Source organism: Gopherus flavomarginatus, chromosome 3 (assembly GCF_025201925.1).
Source record: "Gopherus flavomarginatus isolate rGopFla2 chromosome 3, rGopFla2.mat.asm, whole genome shotgun sequence".
NCBI classification, from domain to species: domain Eukaryota; kingdom Metazoa; phylum Chordata; order Testudines; family Testudinidae; genus Gopherus; species Gopherus flavomarginatus.
Genome location: NC_066619.1, coordinates 104,669,162 through 104,690,927, shown reverse-complemented (window position 1 = coordinate 104,690,927; position 21,766 = coordinate 104,669,162). Strand labels below are relative to the sequence as shown.

The following is a 21,766-nucleotide window of genomic DNA, read 5'->3' as shown; positions in this document are numbered from 1 at the left end:
CCCTAAATTAGTACCTATGTCCCTTACAGCGACTATATTTTCATAATAAAAAATTGGGACACTTGCAGCAACATGTTATAAGGTTGTGAACTAATCATATAAAAAGACAAAAGTGCATTTTAAAAATTATATATGTACATATGTAAGTACTGGTGTTGCTATTGCCAGTTTCTGACTCATGCATATTTCTTTATTTTGAACAGAAGAACAGCTTTGATAGTGTCTGCTCATTTGACTTTTCTCTCCAAATTTTGTTCATTACACTAAGCACTTGTTTCATGGGACTTTTTATTCCTAGTGTACATGGAGCAAGTTCTGATCACTATAATAATATGCCTTGAACAAGCCATTTGTAATTACAAAACCAAAATCAGGGTGTGTCATGGTGATTTGAAAAGCCAGGACTATATTGGTAAAGTTGGGATTTATGGTCCCCTTGTATAAGGAATAATGAATATTTCATGTGTGAATTAGAAGTGAAATAAACGTGCTTGATACCTTGGTCTTAATCTGCAAAGCTATCAGTGCTTCAGGACTGTACTACATCAGATTCCATTTAGGCAGCTGCACTCTTCCAGATCAGTGCAGCTAACTAGGCCTAGGCCAAAGTTTTTTGAGTACTGGAGATAGAGCAATTTTGATTAAGGACTCAACTTCTGGAACAAATATCAAATGAAACCAAAGTCTTGCTGTTTATGGAATGTACTGCAAGTCTTATTTATCTTTCAAAGCTTTTAATCTATAACTGTTTGGGACTGGGATGTGTGCATTTGTGTCTAATGCTTGGAGTGGGAGTCAGGCTGTCATAAACAGATAGTTAAGGGTTAATAGAACAAAAGTACTTCATGTCTCTTTTGCCTGTAAAGGGTTAACAAGTTCAATGAGCCTGGCTGTCACCTGACCAGAGGACCAATCAAGGGACAGGATACTTTCAAATCTTGAGGGGGGAAGTTTTTGTGTGTGCTGTTAGTTTTTGGTGGTTGTTCACTCTGGGGGCTCAGAGGGACCAGACGTGCAACCAGGTTTCTCTCCAATCTCCCTGATACAGGTTCTTATAGATTCAAAATAGTAAGTACTAGGTGATAAGGCGAGTTAGGCTTATGTTTGTTTTCTTTATTTGCAAATGTGTATTTGGCTGGGAGGAGTTCAAATGTGTATTTGGCTGGGAGGAGTTCAAATGTGTATTTGGCTGAAAGGATTTTAATTTGTACTTGTATACTTAGGCTGGGAGGGTATTCTCAGTGTCTATAGCTGAAAGACCCTATACCTATTCCATTTTAAATGTACAAAGATAATTTTTACTGTTTTTTCTTTCTTTAAGTAAAAAGCTTTTCTTGTTTAAGAACCTGATTTTTTTTTTTCTGGTGTGAGACCCCAGGGGACGGGGTCTGGATTCACCAGGGAATTGGTGGGGAGAAAGGAGGGAAGAGGGAGAGAGAGGTTATTTTCTCTCTGTGTTAGGATTACTGTCTCTCTCAGGGAGAGTCTGGGAGGGGGAAAACAGAAGGAGGGGGAAAGGTGAATTTTCCTCTCTGTTTTAAGATTCAAGGAGTTTGAATCACAGTAATCTTCCAGGGTAACCCAGGGAGGGGAAGCCTGGGAGAGGCAATGGTGAGGGAAAGGGTTTACTTTCCTTGTGTTAAGATCCAGAGGGACTGGGTCATGGGGTTCCCGGGGCAAGGTTTTGGGGGGACCAGAGTGTACCAGGCACTGGAATTCCTGGTTGGTGGCAGCGCTACAAGTACTAAGCTGGTAATTGAGCTTAGAGGAATTCATGCTGGTACCCCATCTTTTGGACGCTAAGGTTCAGAGTGGGGAATTATACCATGACACAGGCCTAGTACTCTTAGTAGATATCAGAAACCCCCAGTCAGAGGCCACATTCCAAAGCCATGGGTCAAAAGTCAGGAATCTCAACTGGGTTACCTGGAGTGAGGCAAGGCAGATGCAGGGCTGGAATACAGGGTAGGAGCAAGGCTGGGAACGAGCAGGTGCAGGAACTATCACAGCTGTGGGCCAATGCTTTGAGCAGCCAGTGCCCTGCTGCTGATCTTAAGAGAAGAGCTGGTAATCCCCTCAATCAGTCAGGTGGCTTGGCCAATCAGGAGGCTCAAATGGGGCCCAGCTTCACTTGTTAGACTGCCTGGGGTTAAGCTAGGCTAGAAGTTAGTCCTTACTTCTGACAGTAACATAACAGGGGATCATTAATCTAAGGAGGGGACAGGGGATCATTAATATAGGGAGGGGAGAAAAAAAAACCTAGAACACCTGAGAAAGGCAAAGAGCTGAATCCACTTTGAAGTCTGCCATGCAGATCTAAATTACCTGTTCAGAACCCAGATGCTATGGTGATAAGCGGTATAGTAATAATTTAGATAAATAAATTGTTGCCATTGAAACATTTTAAAAAATATTATACATTTCTATTGATATCTTTTGTAATTACTAGTTTTATAAATCCTCTGTTTTGGGCTTCACCATTATCATGGGAAATCCCAAAGTGATGTAGCCTCCTTGCAGATTGTGCACCACCCAGATCAATCTCTAGTTAGATTGTCAAGGTGGTCTAGCTGGATATTCAGGCTTTTGGTGACCACATGATTGCCAGCGATCTAGCAGCAAACGTGCTTCATTGGACATCCCTCCTAACATATGTCTGTACCAGGAACACCACTGAAACTGAACCAGTGATGATGGAGGCAGTTGTGGGTTAGATTTCAAATGTCCTCATTTCTGATCTTGTCCTGCCATTTGATATGGAGCTGCTGCTGAAGATAAGAATCAAAAATGTCATTATGGTTCACTTCAGTTTTCCTCAACACTCCTGTTTCACTGACTTACAATAGAGTTGGTATAACTGTAGGTCTATAGATCCACAGCTTCGTAGCAAGCTTAATGTCATTACACCCCCACTGAAGCTGCTGAAGGGCCCAAAACACAACCCCATTATTTGACAGTTGCCATCTGCTCGATATCCCATCCAGATAGGTTAATACTGAGTTGGTTGTAATCTGGAGCTGGAGGCTGCTTGGTGGCGATGGCCAGGGACTTAGTTTTATCTGGATTGTAGGTGACCCTTGTTCTCCCGTTCGAAGGGAGGCCACTTGTTCAGGTTGCCTTCGGGCTTGTCTGGCCAAGGCACGAAGCTGGAGAACAGTCTAGGGCCCTTGTCTCCACCCAGGAGGAGCAAGGCCCCCCAGGTCCTCTAGTTCCCAGCCCCACAATAGGGCTGGGCACCTGTCAGTCACGGCCAGGCTTCAGCCTGGGCTTGGAGAGGCTCAAGCTGCTAACAATTAAACACGGGCGACGGGGCTGGCTTCGGCCGGGTGGGGCTCCGACTGCTAGCAAGGCTATCACAGTCTGTGGAGCTAGTGTGGACTTGGGCATGAGGAGGCTCAGGCTGCCAGCAAACAAGCAGTCTCAAAGCTGGCTTTAGCCTGGGTGGGACTCAGGCAGCCAGCAAAGCAGCAGTCTAAGGGAGCTGGTAAGGGAGGCTCTTTCTTCAGAGCGGGAGCTTCACTGCGCAGTGTACAGAGTTGGCCACCCCAGAGTAGGGTGGCAGGGGGATGCAGGCCTACCCTACTCCACTGCGTCTTGGCCCTGGCAGAGGCAAGATTGGCTTCCTCTGCGTCGGCGGGGATCCAGTCAAAACACGCCAACTGAGCCGCACCTGGCTCCGCAGCTGGCTGCTCCGTAGCTGCCCCTGGGCCACTTCCTGCCTCCCTGGGCTTTGGTATCTCTCACATCCAGGGCTCCTCGGGTTCCTTGGGGTATGCTGCAGCCACTCCTTGTCGGGGTCTCCCACTTCTGCAGCTATGGGACAGCCAGGTGTGGATGTAGTTTCCCTTCCTGGGCATGGCAGTACAGCAGGACCGTCCTCCAGGGATTCTGCCCCAACTGTGCTGCAGGGCCTTCCTCTTACACTTCTGGTCCCGCCCCGGCACTTCCAGTGAGGGGGGGCGGGGCAGGATAGGCTCCGCCCACCAAGGGAAGTGTAGTGGACCCTCCCTCTCCTGCTTGGAGGGAGGCCACTCAGCCTTGCTGCATGGATTAATAACCAGACAGGCGTGCTGTTTCTCGCCCAGCCAGATCAGCCACAGTGATTCACCAGCTGAGATGATAGGCCACCTAGCAGCATTTCTTCATATATCCACCCCTCTAATTTTGTAGTAGGTCCTGTATTGTTTTAAAGGGTTGTGGCCAGTAAGTTGTAAACGAATCCATTGCACATTGCTATTCTATTTGCAATTATTTAGTAGGTTCATCTGTATCTTAAAAATTAAAAGGAAAATTAATATTTAAACATTTGGGTAAAAATTAATCTGAGGTACCAGATTTTCAAGATTTAGCCCATGCAAAATCTTGTTTACAGAAGAAATTATCATGCATGTTAAATGGAAGAATGTGAAAATGGGACCTAAAGAATTAGTTTATCCCAAATAAGCACAGTTCAAGCTTGATATCTGCCTGACTTCCTCCCTCCGCCTGTTCCTTTTTCCTTTGTGCCTTCACTCTTCTCTGCCGTCCTCTTCCTAGATTAAAACAATTTCTTTATTAAAAACATAATTCCTATAAAAAATGAAGAGCTCTTCAATTTCTTTATTAATTCTACAGAAGATTGAAAGCATAGAACAAGGAGCAAGGAAAAAGGACACTTTCAGATTGACACAGCAAGCAGAAAGAGAACAGTGCACTATGAAACTTGCATTAAAATTGCCCCTTTGGGTGAAATTCTACTCTAATGTGCATTATCTGAAATTCTCGGACTCCTTTATTGTTTCTGCTACACGATAGTGTCACAAACCCTTTGTTACACTCAAGCACAGCTTTTGTTATCTCTTAACTTAAGAGTTGCTTTCTTTATTGGTAGTGGGTCATCTTCTTGAAAAGTAGGGGGAGAGAAATAATGGTACTTCAGCTAAAAACTGTGTGAGAGAAAAGGCTTAACAAAAGGAACTATTTTTGCTAAGGGATTCTAAATAACTAATTTGAAAATCTACAAGAGATGTTTTTAAATTTAAATTAATTTTATAAATATTAAGTTTAGGCCCCCAGATGAAAAATTTGGAGCTGGGCTTTAAAATTATTTAAAAATTGCAGAAGTACAGATCTGGGATTTGGTTTGATCCATTATAAAGATAGCGGCAACTTGCAAAACAAATTGCTGGAGTTTTGGTTTGGGACCATCTCTGATGATGATACATAGAAATTTGTAACCTGAAGATTATAAAATCCCAGTGCTCACTTTCTCCCATTACAAGATCACTGGCTTTCATTTGCTGGAATGGATCTTTTGTATGCTGTGAAATTTTATCATCTTTTGGCACACTGTGGGATGTAGATGGTCCCAGGAGAAAGCTGCTGCAGTAGTCTGCAGTCATAGTACAAAATACTACATCTTGCATGCATAAAGAGTTGGCCAAACCATACTGAATTTTTTTGAGAGAGGTTTGTAATCTGTTTGATTTACTACTACTTTGAAGGATTTAGGGTTAGGGCTGTTCTGTCTTTTATCTGAGCCAATTTACCCATTGCTAATAAGTATAGGTTTTGGTTTTAGGTTATCCTCATGTTTCCAGCCAACAAAATTGTCCAATCTTGGGGTCATTGAAAAAGGTCTGAGGTTACAGTAATTTAAGGTAACAGAAAAAGTTTGGAACAGTGATCCACTCAAGAAGCAAACACTAAGACTGAAATGGAGAACTCTGTATACTCCAGTGACAGTATAATGCAGGGGTAGGCAACGTATGGCACGCGTGCTGAAGGCGGCACACAAGCTGATTTTCAGTGGCACTCACACTGCCTGGGTCCTGGCCACTGGTCCGGGGGGGCTCTGCTTTTAATTTAATTTTAAATGAAGCTTCTTAAACATTTTAAAAACCTTATTTACTTTACACACAACAATAGTTTAGTTATGTATTATAGACTTGCAAAAAGACCTTCTAAAAACATTAAAATTTATTACTGGCACGCGAAACCTTAAATTAGAATGAATAAGTGAAGACTTGGCACACCATTTCTGAAAGGTTGCCGACCCCTGGTATAATGAAAATAATTGCTTAAAATCCAAAAGACTTGGAAATAATCAAGTCCACACATCACAAAATACTGAATTTCCTAACATGCCTTACTGCTCTAGGAGAAGGATAAGATCCCCTGATGCAGGTTGTTTCATGAAAGGCTAGCAACTGTGATTAAATGCAAGACAGTATTTTATGGAAACCAATATCTGAAGGAAAGGGGAACAGAGGGTTAAGTAACATTCCTTTTTCTTCATTGTCACTTTGTGGGGCAATACTTAGAAGAAGAATGCTACCATACATTTTAAAAATGCAGTAAATCATGTTCTAAACTCATACATGTTGCGAGTTGTGATACAGGGTCATGAGAATTCTGGTAGAATGACTGACAATCACATTTCAGTTCATTCTTCATTGACATGGTATGTGGATTTTTCTGATGTATCTTCTGTTTCTTTCAATGGAAGTTTGGAATGAAAGTTTCAAACTAAAATGAATTTGTTATGCAATCTAGATAGGAAATCGAGAATTTTTCTATGGGTTCCCCTTGATCTGTGCACTCAGGATGTTGAGGCCATTTTATTGTAAGCAAACAATGAGAAGCCTCTAAATCTTCACTTTGTGCCCAACAAGACTGAAAATCTGTGTTAATTGTTATGAAAGCAATGAAATATAAACTGATGACCCCTATGCTTGCTAATTTTGATTTAAATAAATTGCTACCCTTACCTCCGTGTTTTCAATAGTCCGTATACTTCTATGTTCTGAATATGAAGAATATTTTAAATACTCTAAGGCAATGTTTCCCAAACTCAGGACGCTGCTTGTGTAGGGAAAGCCCCTGGCGGGCCAGGCCAATTTGTTTACCTGCCGTGTCCTCAGGTCCAGCCAATAGTGGCTCCCACTGGCTGCAGTTTGCTGCTCCAGGGCAATGGGAGCTACTGGAAGTGGCGCAGGCTGAGGGATGTGCTGGCTGCTGCTTCCAGCAGCGCCTATTGGCCTGGAGCAGCAAACCGCGGCCAGTGGGAGCCGCGATCAGCTGGACCTGCGGACGCAGCAGGTAAACAAACCAGCCCTGCTTGACAGGGGCTTTCCCTACACAAGCAGTGTCCCAAGTTTGGGAAACACTGCTCTAAGGCCTCAGCAGGTTTTCAAGACTGACCTGACCTGACCTGAAGTGTTATACTATGCAGTATAACAAAGGTTATGATATAATTGAACTAAATTTTGCCTCTGGAAGTGAGGTGGTATAGCTGAGGAGCATTGTTGTCCAATGGTTAGAGCATGAGACTGGGAATTGAAACATGGCTTTAGTTCTTGCCATGTGACCTTGAGCATGTAATTTAACCTCTCAGTGATTCAATTTCGCCATCTGTAAAATGAGGCTAATCTACTACTTATTAACTCATCAACCTTTGTAAGTCTTTTTAAGATCTATGGATGAAAACGGCTGTGTAAGAGTTGCTTGTGGTTCTTACTGTTTTTATTATTTTGTCCATATTACTCCATTTCTTCTATTAGCCTAACATTTATTGCCAATAGTTTAATTGATTTTTTTCCCCATGAAGTCAACCGAGGTTACAGGACTTGTAGGTTCCAAAAAGGCAACTGAAAAAAGCTCTAAATGAATCTTATGAAGAGTCAGTCTTTTAATTCCACTCCCCTAATTTTAATGCAGGAAGAGTGTTGGGGTGTATGTTCTCTTGACTTTATTGTTTGTTATTACATTATCTGTTAACCACATCATTGCAATTGGCTTCTTTAATACCAGTGATGTGTTTGTATATATTACATTTTTCCATTTATTTTAGGTCCCAAATCTAATCCCAGTTCTGATGTTTAAGTTGGGAAGGCCACTGGAGCCTTTTTTGTACCGGGATATTTTATATACTTTGCCTACTCTGGGTGTACACAAGGTCAGTATGAATAGAAATCGTACTTGAGCCAAAAATGATTTTTAATAAAGGAAATATTGTTTTAGTAAGTAGCTAGTTACATTGAATGAGTGAATGTAGACATGGATATGCATAACTTGCTTAAAATTGTAAGTGATTTGTGAGCATCTGCATAACTTATTACTTAATATTTATGACGGGAATATAACAACTAGTATTAAAGGATTAATTATATATTGTGCTTTAACTATCTATTCTGTATTTATATATCTCATGAAAATGTCCTTTAGGATCATTATGCACCAAAATCTGTTAGAAAATGACTCCTCATTTCTTTTTGATGCTGCCGTGGGCTTTCAGATATTTGACACAAGTGAAGCATCTCCTTGTTCATGGATATTAAAATAACAAATGCATGTGGTGAACAATCTCTTTTAGGTCTGCATTGCTCAGATTTTACGTGTGATACAGGTGCTGGGGAGCACGCCAAAACTTAGACCTATCACTTTACGCCTGATGACATCTTTATGGGAGAAACAGGTTAGAAAAAATCGTGCAGTCTGTAAAGGGTTCTTTCACTATCTGCCTTATAAGTTTGGATGCTTAATGCTATGCTGCTATGGTTCAGAGCCTTGACACCAGTAGCCAGCTGGTAAACATAAAGGTCTCACCCTGGCTTCTGCCAGCCTAGTTATTCCTTGCAGGGTGATCTCAACAGCCCTTCTGGTCCCAAGTCTCCCCAAATTTATCTACCCTACTTCTTAACTACCAGACACTTGGACTTCCCCCTCTGGTTTGTCCCCCACGAAGGAGTGAAACCTTTCCCAGTTATCTGTTCCCTTTGGTACATACACTACACACAGTTTGCACAATAGAGATCTGCTTGGGATAAAAATAAACAAAAGGTTAATTTTATAAAAAATCAGACTCAAAGATGAAATAACAAGGGAAACAAACACATTTAGGTTGCATAGAAAATAAACAAAGATGCAACTTCAAGTTTTACTTTTCTATTTACACTTCTATGTGAGATAAATTCCCCTTTCTAATAAGTGTTACCTATTGCCTTTTAACAGTTTCCCAGCGTGTCCCCTATCATAGAGGGGATCCAGCACTTAAAGAACTGCACCTCATGTAGATGCTGGCCTTCAGTTTCTGGATGCCAAACCTCCGACACAAGCCTGCTTTAAAAAGGCTTGTTATTTTCTCTCTCATTAGTCAGAGTGGGGGAAACTGCTTCCTTTCATACTTTTCCAAGGCTGGGGTTTTCTTTCGGTTCCAATGTCTTTCTATTAATTTTAATGGTCTGTCATTTGCCTTTTCCTGAGTTATATAATGCTAGGTGCTTGGAACTAATCTTGTCTGGTTGGGGAGGCAGCCTCTCCCTGCCTATTGTGAGGAGGAGCTGAATGTTGCAGCACAAATTATGAGCATAGTTTTTTATCTACACAACTACATAAATTCATTACCACAGTTTGTATACATATCTCATAATGACCATCATGTTCAGAACATTACAAGCTTTCTTAAAAGACAGTGCCTGTCACATTTTATACTCAGTAACATTGTATTCAACCAGTTGATTCTATTGTTTATTTTTTGGGGGTTCAATTCTCCTCCCTCCCCTGTTCTCTTGTTGGGATGTTGTCACATTTCAAGGTACAATCCACACCAGTGAGTGTTTGTCACTGCCTGCTCTGCAACCTGGGGTGCCACACCATGTTTTCCTGTTGTAGCTCCAAACCTGGACCGCTCACAAACAGCCTACTAGCATGCAGGTCACACCCTGAGTGTCTGTGTATAGCTACAGCTCTGGTCCAGCAACTCTTAGTCCAGCAGCCTGTCAGAAACACACCAACCACAGTCTGGCTTCCACCAGCCTGGGTTACTACTTCCAGGGTGACCACAACATACTCCCAGTCCCGAATTGTCCCAAAAACACGTGTTCAGCTCTGTCCAGCCCCCTCCTGGGCAGCTCAGATATTATACGTTCTTAGCCCTTGTAGAGGGTCAATATTCAGCAGTCCTGCTACGTTCAGTGGAGTTACCAAGCAGTTCAGTGTAAACACAATACTGGATTAGTTTATATTAAAAAAAAAAAAGTTTGTTTAACTACAAAGAGAGAGATTTTAAATGAGTACAAGTATAATTGAGTCAGAAATGGTTACATGAGAAATAAAGGTAAAATGCTTTCTGGTAGCTAAAACTTAACAAGCTAGACTTGGTTCAAGGTAAAATTCTTACTACAGTTTCTCAGCAACATTGCTGACCAACTTCTCAGGTCAGAAGCTCCCCTAAAGTCAAAGGGCTGATTTCTTTGTCGTCTTAGGTGAAAGAGGGAGAAATAGGGGGAGAGATTGGGAAAGATGCCTTGGGTTATTTTTGCTCCTCACTTCGATAGTCCACTCGCTCTTTGAAGTGAATTCTTATGAGGCTTACCCCTCAAAGCAGGTTTATTCAAACAATAAAGAAAGCATCATGGAGTCTGGTGGTGAAAGTGGCTCCATGCTCTTTCTTCTCCACTATGCTGAAATGCAGATTTGCCTTGTCTCCTGCCATTTGCCCCTCTTGTTGTCTCAAAAATCTAGTTTACTACTTATGTGTAAATTGAGGTAAACACTTTCCTTTGTTTAGAATAAACCTTTTTAACAACTTCTGTCTAGTCAGGGCTGTGTGGTTTGAATATATGGTAACATCATCGTATGGGGGAATTCAGAACTTTACATATAATGTTGCTACATACATTTCATCATGATATTATTGATTAGCAAGTTACTAGTTTTCAAATGATACCTCACAAGGCATATTTGCACAAAGATTATTGCAGTGGTGGATAGGGTGTGGATAACAGGGGTGCTTTCGTTCACAAGTGTTTGGATCCCGCTTGTCTCACAGTCTCACCAAGATAAACTACAGTGGATGTCATTTTACATGCTTTCCCCTGGTAGGGAAAGTACATCATTTTGAATGCCAGCAATGCCCCTCTGCCATGTACATTGGCCAAACTGGACAGTCTCTATGCAAAAGAATAAATGGACACAAATCTGATATCAGGAATCATAATATTCAAAAACCAGTGGGAGAACACTTCAACCTCTCTAACCACTCAGTGGCAGACTTGAAGGTGGCAATTTTCCAACAAAAAAACTTCAAAAACAGACTCCAAAGAGAGAGTGCTGAACTCGAATTAATATGCAAATTAGATACAATTAATTCAGGCCTAAACAGAGACTGGGAATGGTTGGGTCATTACACTAATTGAATCTATTTCCCTATGTTAAGTTCTCCTCACACCTTCTATGGGTCATCTTAATTATCACTTCAAAAGTTTTTTTTCTCTTGCTGATGATACCTCATCTCAATTGATTAGTCTCTTCTTGTTGGTATGCATACTTCCACCTTTTCATGTTCTCTGTATGTATAAATATCTCCTGTCTGTGTGTTCCATTCTATGCATCTAAAGAAGTGAGCTGTAGCTCACGAAAGCTCATGCTGAAATAAATTTGTTAGTCTCTAAGGTACTACAAGTACTCCTGTTCATTTTGAATGATTGATTATAGTAGTGCCTGATTCTTAGTTGTGGAAAGCAAATTGTGTCAGTGATACGTGAGTTGGTCTTTCATGGAGCCTGTTCTGCATTTCATTGAGTCTTGGAATGAAATTATGAAATAATTTTCTGAAAGATATTTTTATACTACTTTACTCTGATACTTTCAATGCATTATGCAATGAGTGATAATCATTTCTATTTGGCTGCATGGTAGTAGATTACTTTTTAGTTTATGGGGGAAAATATATAGATTCTGTGCAAAGAAGCCACTTAAATCACATCACAGTATTCTTCTCCACTGATGAACCGAAATGCAATGTGATTTGCAATGAAAATGTTTCTTTAGAAGCTAAAGGCTTTAGCTGCATAAAATCATTTCACCAACTTTTATAAACTTAATTATATATTTTAAAAATCAATTGTTTTTCTAGGATCGGGTTTATCCAGAACTGCAGAGGTTCATGGCAATGTCCAATATGCCCTCTTTGTCCATTGGGAAGGATACTCTGTGGGAAAAGGTGATAGCTAAAGCTGCTTCCATCAGAGATATATGCAGGCAGAGGTAAGAATGAGTGTTCATTACCCAACTTTGAGAGGATGCAGGGTGTTTAAAGGAAAGCTGTGCTGGTCACTTCTGGCGAGCCTGTTATCTTAATTGTGGGGCCTGTGGTTTTTGATGGCTGTAATAGATACATGTTGTCTTAGGCGATACTTCGGAAGCTCGTAAGTATAATGTGTATACATGGCTTTTAATACAAACAGAATAGGACTATATGAAGGACTGATAGGAAGCACATACAAACAAAACACAGTGCTTCAGAACAGAATTTACAAAGGAATTCTGCTTTCTCGGGTCTTTCTGTGACAGAAACATTTGAGAAATCATTGAGACATCCCATTTGTGCAAAATTTACTTGGAGTCCGCAATGGAAGAGCCAGAATCATACCACTGGCTTCAACTGTATGTTTTGACCACCATTAATATGCTGATATAGAACCATTGTTTGAATGTTGTTCTAGATATGGAAATGAATGAGCCATGCAGCGAGCTGACACCCCAACTGTCCTCTTGGACATTGGGGGTTATGTCTATACTGCATACGAAGGCCAGGCTCTGTCTCATATTTGACCCCAGCCCACCCCACCCCCTTCCATCCACACAGCAACTCAGACTGATTTGTAAGCTTACTCTGAGGGCCATCACTTCTTCATTTCCGGATTGAGTGGGCAAAATTATAATCCTAACAATATGTTAATATACATTTTTTGTATTTAATTTCTGATATTTTTTTTCTAATGGAAAAACCTGTTCTGATTTCACCATGTACTTTAATGTCTGCATAATCAGCGCTGTAAATGGGAGTTACGTACTGAAGAGCGATTGTATTAAAAAGGCTCCTTCTTATTCCTTTTTAGAGTAGAAAATGTGTGATTTATTTTGATCATAGTATATTTTGTAGAACTGATAAATGAAATTGTTTTCAATTGTTCACTTTATTAATGTATCTTCTGTTCACCATTCACTACACTTGCCTATTCTGTAACTTCTGTTCCATATTGTAATTCAAACCCCATTTTAAAACACTCACTTCATTTTGTAAAAGCTTCCTCCAACCTTCATTTTTGCAAACCCTGCTGTAATCTTATTAGTTTAGTTTAGATGTGTGAATGAGGTATGTATGGATGACGGAATCAACCTCCAGCCCCAGCCTGTCCTGATGAGATAAAGTTCAAATACCAATGGCTGAAGACCTAGACAACAGCCCTAAACAAAGTAAGAAGCATCCACCCTAAAAAGAAAAGGACAACAGAACAACAGAAGGAAGATCAAAGCCAGGTCCAAAGCTGAAAGTCACGCCTGCAATTCATGGGTGATCAATCTAAACCCAGAGGCAGCGTGACACAGCAAGACCTATAGACTTTGAATCCAAAACTAAAAGCCTATAAAAAAGAAGGGTGAGATGAGAAACTCTGGGTAACATTCTGCTGCCAACATGGAAGGACATCAGTGCCTGCCCAACAGAGATCCAGCTTGTCCTTGTGCCCAGCTTTCCTGGCCAGTTAGCTGCCACAAGCTACGAACCCAAGCTGCAAAATCAAGCCATGAACTTAAGCTATCTTCAGGACTGGTAACTATGCAGCAGCTGCAGAACACCTGATGAATGTGGGGGTGTGTGTGTGAATGTGTGTATGTGTGTGTGTGTATAGGTATTAGGTATTATAATGTGAGTGTGTGTGTGTGTGTGTGTGTGTGTGTATAGGTAATAGGTATAATGTGTGTGTATAAGAATTAAGATATTAGTTATTAGTCATAAATTGTTATCATAATAAATGTGGCATCTTTGCCTTGTCCCCTTTAGTAAGATCCTGCTGGTTTTTACTGGTCTAATATAATTGGTACAACAATTTCAGTCAAAAGAGATTTTTTTGGGAAGTTACAAGCATCTGAAACCTGGGTTATAAAAGAAGTCTCAATGTAACTGTAACATTAGCTGCCAAGTGAACACTATTATTAGAGTTGAAAGTTTAAATGGGATTTGTGATGGCACAGTGGAAATGATTTAGAGGCTATAGAAAGAAAACTTAGAAAGCCTAAAGACTGTACTTACATCATCCAGTCAGATGATTTATTTATCCAAGTTGTTTAAAGAAATAGTCATTAAGTGTTAAATAGGAAGCGGTCCTGTGTAGAAGAATATGTGCTTGGAAATATTTCTCTACATGTCAAGAATCTTTGAGAGGTGGAACTGAATTTTTTTTAAGTATTTTGCCTTCATGTAATATTGTTTTCCACTAGGCCATATCAACATGGAGCTGATATGTTGGCTGCAATTTCCCAGATATTGAATGAATGCACAAAACCTGATCAAGCCACACCTGCTGCTTTAGTGTTACAAGGTCTTCATGCACTTTGCCAAGCTGAGGTAAGGTTAATTTGGACTGTCCTTTTTTTGAGTACTGCTCTGCATTGCACGTTTCCATTTTCTAGCAGGCATTGCTATAGAATAGTACCATGTTTCCTTCTGTTAAATTAAACTTTTGTCTTTTCCTATTTATTAATTATTCACTCGGGAATTTATCTAAGTGCTTCCCTGATCAGTTGCTATGATATCCCTCCAACACGGGGCCAGGAATTTTAAGTCTCTTCACAACTCTTTTGTCTATCAACAGGCAGATGTCCCCTCAAGAATTTTTCCTTCAAATTTTAGATGTGGCTTGGTGCATAGTTCTATTTGGCTAAGAAGTGCACACATCCTATAATTTTTGTTACCCTGTGTTCTTAACCCTGGTCCCTTTGACTGTCTCATTCACTTTTGTCTTTCATTATGTTATTCACTTGTTATGACTGTAAGCTCTTTTGGACTGAGACTGTCAGTTCGTATGTGCTTGTACTAAGCCTAGCACAATGGAACCCTGATCTGGTTGAAGATTCTAAGGACTACCACAATATGTACATGTTTAATAATAATGTCAGTAGCATGCAATTTAATTAATAAACACCTGTATAAAACAACAGACTCCAGACTGCTGCTAAGAACCAACATCTGGTTCAAGAAAATTATCACTGAGTTTTCTTTTAAAGTGGAGCATCACACTTTTTGACCCTATCAATGTGTTTTCAACGTTAGCCTCAATTACTATTTAAACAAGCTTGTCCCTTTACTAGCATTTTTAGATCATATTTTCTCTCTCATGATTTGGAGGCAGGAGCTATGGATATTGCTGGGCCTTGCAGGATAGACAACAATGCCCAAGCTGCGACTCTGTCTGAGATGTGCTCTCTCCCGCCCCATACAGGCTGTCCCAAAGAGCCGCTTTGGGAAGCAGGAAACACTCCTGATGTTATGCCACTGGTGAGAGATGATAGGCCAAGGTACCACCAGGTACTTGAAAGTGAGCACCTTATTTTCCTGGAAGGAAATAACATTGTGTGGCACACTAAAATCTTCCTCTCACCACTGTTCTAATTTTGCCTCAGTCCTGACACTTAGGCTATGTTTATACTACCACTTATGTTGGCAGAACTTATGTCACTCAGTGGTGTGAATAATCCCTTCCCCTCCCCCCGTGACATAAGTTATACTGATCTACGCACCGGTGTGGATAGTGCTATGTTGACAGGAGAGCTTCTCCTGCTGACACAGCTGCTGTTGCTCATTGAAGGTGGATTAATTAAGTCGACAGCAGAGCTCTCTCCCATCGGCTTAGAGTGGCTACACTTAGGGTTACCAGATGAGAGGATGAAAATATTGGGACACTTGAGGGGGTGAGGGGTCGCCAGCGGAGCAAAAAAAAAAAAAAAAGAAGGGCGGAGTGCAGCCAGTGGATTGGGGAACCAGGCCTGCTATCACACTATGCTGTGCCTTGGGCCTCTCAGAGAGAATTTTTGTATGGGTTAGTGGTATGGACAACCATGTATTGGAATGAGGGTAAAATTAGTAATTTTTTTCCCCTAATTAGTATTTAAACATTGGTCTCCAGAGCAAGAATTTGAGACACAGTATATTTGGTGCTTAGTCAGAGTTTCTTGAGTCTTCCCTCATTCTGCCACTGACTAAAAGTGTGACCTTAGGCAAGTGACTTAACCTCTCTGTGCCCCAACTTCTCTATCCATAGCAGTGAGATAGGTGGAGATTGTGACCTGTCCTGTGCGGTCTTGCAGGGGAAGCATAAGGCACACTCAGAATCTGCTTCCTAGTCTGCACTTGAGCCAATGCAATGGCACAACTATGTACACGGGCTTTTGGCCAAAATCATTGGTGAGTCCTTAAGAAATTGGTCTGATATTTAATGAATGTTTATAAAGCATTTTGAGATGCTCAAGTGAAAGTTCCTGTATAAGTGAAATTATAATAAAACCTGCTATAGTGCTAATATTTGATCTGAATAGTAGTTTTCAGTTGAGTTGGACTTAATAATTGTTTGGTATGCCATGTATACATAAAGTAGGTGCCACTGTACATTAATTTTTTACATCACTTAGAGCATTGGGTTTGCATTTGGGAGATTTATGAAGAAGGCTAAATCTTCCTTTTTTGCTTTTGTGTAACAGAGACCTTTAAATGAAACTATAGTATGCACTGACTTGCATGTCAAAATTGTAAAATATACAAAGTAGTTCTTGCCAGGCCACATTTACTAATTCTGGGCAAATCTTTTGTTTTTCTGCCAGCATGATTTCAACAGAAGTCAGCATACTTTCTGAGAGGCCATCTATCCTGGTTTCTAATTGATTTCATGTGTAAAGTGTTGTATGCAGGCCAAGAAAGATTCAAGAATGAAAATGCTAAGCATAGTTGTTTTTTTAAAAAACCTCTTCCAAGCTGTTTCTGGAAGTGGTTTCTTGCTGTTTGTTCCACAATTCCACATTTATCGTCTGTCTTTGACCAAAAAAGGGAACTGGCAAAGTGGAGCAGTATAGCAAAATAAAAATTATACAGATGACAAATTATGCTAACCAGTGAATTTGATGTTTAGTGGAAATTGCAATGTTGGACAGTCTTAAAACAGTGTGCATTAATTGGCTATTAAAACTAAGGTTTAAACATTTTTTACATTTAATACATGGAGAAACTAAGATTGTGGTTTGAATTTTTTCCCCTTGGATTAAGATTTCCCTAGTGTCCTTTACTGAGTCCTGTTGATTCATCACCACCACTCAGGTATTTTTCTTAGTCTTATGTTCCCAGCCACAAGAGGCCCTGCATTACCGATATTTTAGTTATGTTCAAGTCCTTTAGCCAGGATTACAGATGCTATTCTTTAATTGTCCAGAAGGGTTGCTACTGAGGCCTGGTCTACACTGGGCGGGGCGGGGGAATCAATCAATGTTATGGAACTTCAGTTATGTGAATAATGTAGCTGAAGTTGACATACTTAATCTACTTACTGCGGTGTCTTCACTGCGGTACGTCGACTTCTGATGCTCCCCCATCGACTCTGCCTGCACCTCTTGGTCTGGAGTTGACGGGAGAGTGCTCGGCGGTTGATTTATCGCATCTTCACTAGACATGGTAAATTGATCCCTGCTGGATCGATTGCTCTGGAGGTAAGTGTAGACATGCCCAGAAGAGAGATTCAAGGTTTTCTCCTCCTTACCCCAATTTCAGCCCTCCCAGGGCAGTATGCTCCTTCCACAGCATTCCTGTCACTCTCAGAATGGATGAACAAGAGTGTGGGACTGGAAATCATACCAGCCTGTGTCTCCCTGACAGTAGTATGGAGAACTTTGATTCATCTGGTTGGTGGGAATATTCACCATCATAGACTTTTTGAAATGTTAAAGATGTGCTTGATGGCCTCCATTCTATATTTGTCTGCTTCTCCCGCTAATGTCTCTTTGCTTTGTGCAAGCCTACTACCTCCTCCTCATTCAACTCACATACCAAAAAGAATGTAAAAATATAGTCATTGAGGTTGCAAATTCAAGCACTTCAAGGTTAGGAATTACCAGAATTAAGTTAGCATGGCCAACCTTAATTCATCTTTGTTCTGGGTACAGTATGATACAGTCTCAAATTAATGATCACGAACTCTTTTCTCCCTAAGATCCCTACTTTTTTTCTTGTTAGGCAGCCTAAAGATTTGGTTCGTTGTCACTTCCCCATGATAGTTTTCACTATGCTTTGCACTAGCTTTTGTTGAGTAACTACACAGTCTTATTGGCGAAACCCTGTTCTTTTGCCCCATCCATCCTTTCCCTAACCCTGTTGTTCTGTTACTCAGGAACAGCGCCAGGGTTTTTGGTGCCCTAGGTGGGGGTCCTTCCGTGCCCCCGGTCGTTGGCAGCAATTCTGCGGCGGGGGGTACTTCCTCCTTCCCGGTCGGTGGCAGTTCTGCAGCGAGGGGGTCCTTCTGCGCTCCCGGTCTTCGGGGCACTTCAGCGGCAGGTCCCGGAGCGAGTGAAGGACCCATCGCAGAATTGCCGCCGAAGACTCGGAGCTTGGAAGGAACCCCCGCTGCCAAATTGCCGCCGAGGATGGCAAAATGCCACCCCCCAAATCCTGGTGCCCTAGGCGACCACCTAGGTCACCTAAATGGAAGCGCCGGCCCTGCTGTTGCTCTCTTTGTCACATCATATCTGAATTTATTTTGTAATTTCCTCAGGACAGGAACGAAGACTAACCATATCTTCTTTATACTTCAAGGCAGCTAGTACATTTATGGTCTCTGTAATGTAGTAAGTAGTAATAAAACTATAGTTAGCGTCAATTTGACTTTTAATTCAACAGTGTGCTTTAGATGGGAAGTCCATTTTTTGAAGTTTATGAAAGTTTTTTTTCCTTAAACTCCATCAGTTCTTGGGCTTAAAATTTTTTCAGAACAAAGGTAAACCTTAAATATTATTTGCAACAAACTTGGCTTTTGATTTGGAAAAAGGTTCTATATATTTTTTATTTCTATTCACACAACAGTGTGCTAAGTGCTCTATAGGCATATACAGTAAGACAAGTGTTAACAGCCCTTGTAGATTGTAAGAGCTCTTAGGAACTCACAGACTAAATAGAAAACAGTCTAAATAGTCAGCAGAGTCTTCTCTGACATGCAAATATAGGACTTTCAGATAGAGACTAGTGAGGTACTTGCTGTATCGTGAAGGCGAGCGTAGCCATAAATGGTCTGAAACCCTGTTTTAAGAGACTGATCCTTCTGTACTGTGGCAGTTACTATCAAGTATGATGTTCTTGCTCCCAGAACGTCTGCCTTTGTACTTGAATCTCTTGGTGGTTCACCAAAGTACAAGTTTTTGGCTCACTTTTGTGCATTGTGCCAAGTGTATTTTGTTGATTTTGTTTACTTTATTCTTGCAGCTTGGCTGTCCACAAATTTTATATAGCTGCAGTGTTCATTTTTATTATACAAAATGAATTGTGAGTTCATATACAATTTTGTTTTTGCAAATAGTTCATAATTGCTACAGATGTAAATGCTCTATAAATTACTGAATGAATATATCACTTCGAAATGGAGGGCAAGTCTGATGGGTTTTGCTGTAGTTCACTGTTCTAGAAAAAGTTTTAATAGGAGCTGTAGTTTAGTGCATAATCTGAACATTTCAGATGATGACTGTGATGGATGTAGAGCTGCTCTGTAATAACTTATGAATGCTATATGTTAACTTGGTTATTGCGATGTTTACCATATGAATATGTCAGTTTTGTTTAATAGTAGCCTATATGGAAACGCAAGCAGGCAGGAGAGAACAACAACTTAGGATATACCATGCCTCACAAACACTTGAGGGTTGTTACAGGACAATGGCAGAGCCATAGGCTCCAATGAGTCTGCCTTGACCTCCTGCTGAGCCTACTAGGGCAAAGCCTGGGAACTGACAAGAACAAAGGGATTCTGTCTGGATTAAGAGTCTCTCTTTGTCTCTGTCTTGTTAGGGGAACCAGACTGACTCAGGCTCCTGCTATTGTGTCTGAAGAAGCTAGGCCTTCCTAGCTAACTATTATGTGATGGCAGGGCTGTAGGTAAGGTAGATGTGCATATAGACTATTTGTTGTTTTAAAATCCTTTTTCTCTTATGCTTCACCTCTCCTGTGAGAATAAACAACAGTTTGGTTTAAGAAGGCTGTCTGTTCACTGTATCCATCACTGGTCACAGGCTCCTGAAGGGAAGAACTGCAGGTGCCAAACCCACTTTGTTTAGTTGGTATCTTACCTAAAGCTCTGCCATACATGGTGACCTAGGCAGACTTAGCATTTTCAAACACCTCAGTGGATGCCTGTGTCAGTCTGGTTTTCCCAAATACCTCCCAAACAACTACTTCCCCTCCCTCCCTTTCTCTTTTGAGAGAGAGAGCGTGAAAGCAAGTGTGCCCCTTTTAATCTATCCAGAGTCACTTTGTTTTTGTAAATTCCCAGGCTTTTGCCCTTCTTGTCAAAACCATTTTGGTAGGCTAAGCAGGAGATCAAGGCAGATTCCTCGGCGCCTATGGATCTGCCATTGTCCTGTAACAACCCTCAAGTGTTTGCTGAGGCATGGCTTATCTTTACCTATTCTTTTCCCCTTCTTTCTGGATAAGCATAGTTGATATACAGGTACTGTGCCACCAGGCCTGGTCTAAGAGTGGGGAGAATTGTGGAATTCCATCTCAGGACATGTAAAGGCATGAGGCCAGAGATTGAGGGGGTGCATTCAGAGAAGCTGAGAGGGGACAGAGATACAAATAATCCTCCAACTGTTCGTTCTTGTAACCACATTACTACTGATAGTGCCAGCTGCCACATGAAGTCTCAATATAAATAAATGCTTTATTTGTCTCAGAGAGTAAATTTACTTAAAATGTCATCCTCTGTTCTCCCATTCCCCTCCCCCCAGTTCAGTACAGAAAGTTAATTAAAGTATGCTCTCACAGTGCTGCTCCTCTCCTTGAGATCAGGAGATCTGAATAACTAAAACTTCCCTTTCCAGCAAATGATTTCCAGGCAGTGTTCTGTCCAGCAGCAAGATATGCATTTTAAAACTAAAAAAAGCAAAGACAAAGCTGACTTGACCAGAAATCCTGAAAGCCCATAAATTATAAAGGTTGTTAATTTTTCAAGATGGAAATGATCTGTCAATCTAAACAAAAATAGAACCAACGAGTATAAGGACAAAAACAAATGTACAAAGAACTTGCACCAAAAGCCTTAGATTAGAGAGTCTGGATTTATGAACATTCTTTTTCTAATCAACAACAATTCTGTTGCAGCAAAAATTAATAGGCGCCTCGGCATCATGAAGAAAAGCTCTTTCATCTTGTTCAGTTCCTAGAGGGTGTTGTATTTTCAAAGAGAAGCATTGTACAATTGAGCAATAACTATTGAGGCACAGGGCATTTCCTGGGGATTCATGACCGACAGGGAGAGTTCACCTCAGGCTGTTTATCACAGTCTGCTATTCCTCCGGAAATGTGCCAGGCCAAGGTTGTTGTTGCTATTATAACCGTTTATTTATTTACTTTTTAAAAATGAAGTGTTTGGGGAGCAAAGTACCTCTTCCCTCTCTTCTTACCCATCATTGTTTCTTCACAACACTGCAGGGTGGATGATTTTCAGTGGGGCTGCTGCTGTGTTGGACAGTTCTAGCGAATTATTTCCTTGTAAAAGGAGCCAGTCAGAATTCTAGATTTTAACATTTTAAGGGTTATAAAAATAATTTATTATGGAATTTTGATGGCATAGCTGGAAGCCCATAAATGGCTGGCCGGAGTGCACAGCTGTGTACAGTAGGTTTTTTTTAGTAGGCTGTAGCTTCTATATTTATTACATTCCAGAGATTTTTTAATAGTGTGGTTAAACAGTGTTACATT

The 21,766-nt window shown here is 40.9% G+C and overlaps 1 protein-coding gene across 8 annotated transcripts in view; it reads left to right on the top strand.

Moving 5' to 3' along the window:
• The window catches only part of FOCAD (focadhesin), a 210,354-nt gene that overhangs the window by 78,961 nt on the left and 109,627 nt on the right, over positions 1–21,766 (top strand). For all 8 annotated transcript variants that reach the window (XM_050944099.1, XM_050944101.1, XM_050944100.1 and 5 more), the window contains 4 exons: positions 7,832–7,936; positions 8,354–8,455; positions 11,897–12,027; positions 14,263–14,389. In XM_050944099.1, the coding sequence (XP_050800056.1) occupies positions 7,832–7,936; positions 8,354–8,455; positions 11,897–12,027; positions 14,263–14,389 (465 nt within the window). The remainder of the gene's footprint in view (positions 1–7,831; positions 7,937–8,353; positions 8,456–11,896; positions 12,028–14,262; positions 14,390–21,766) is intronic.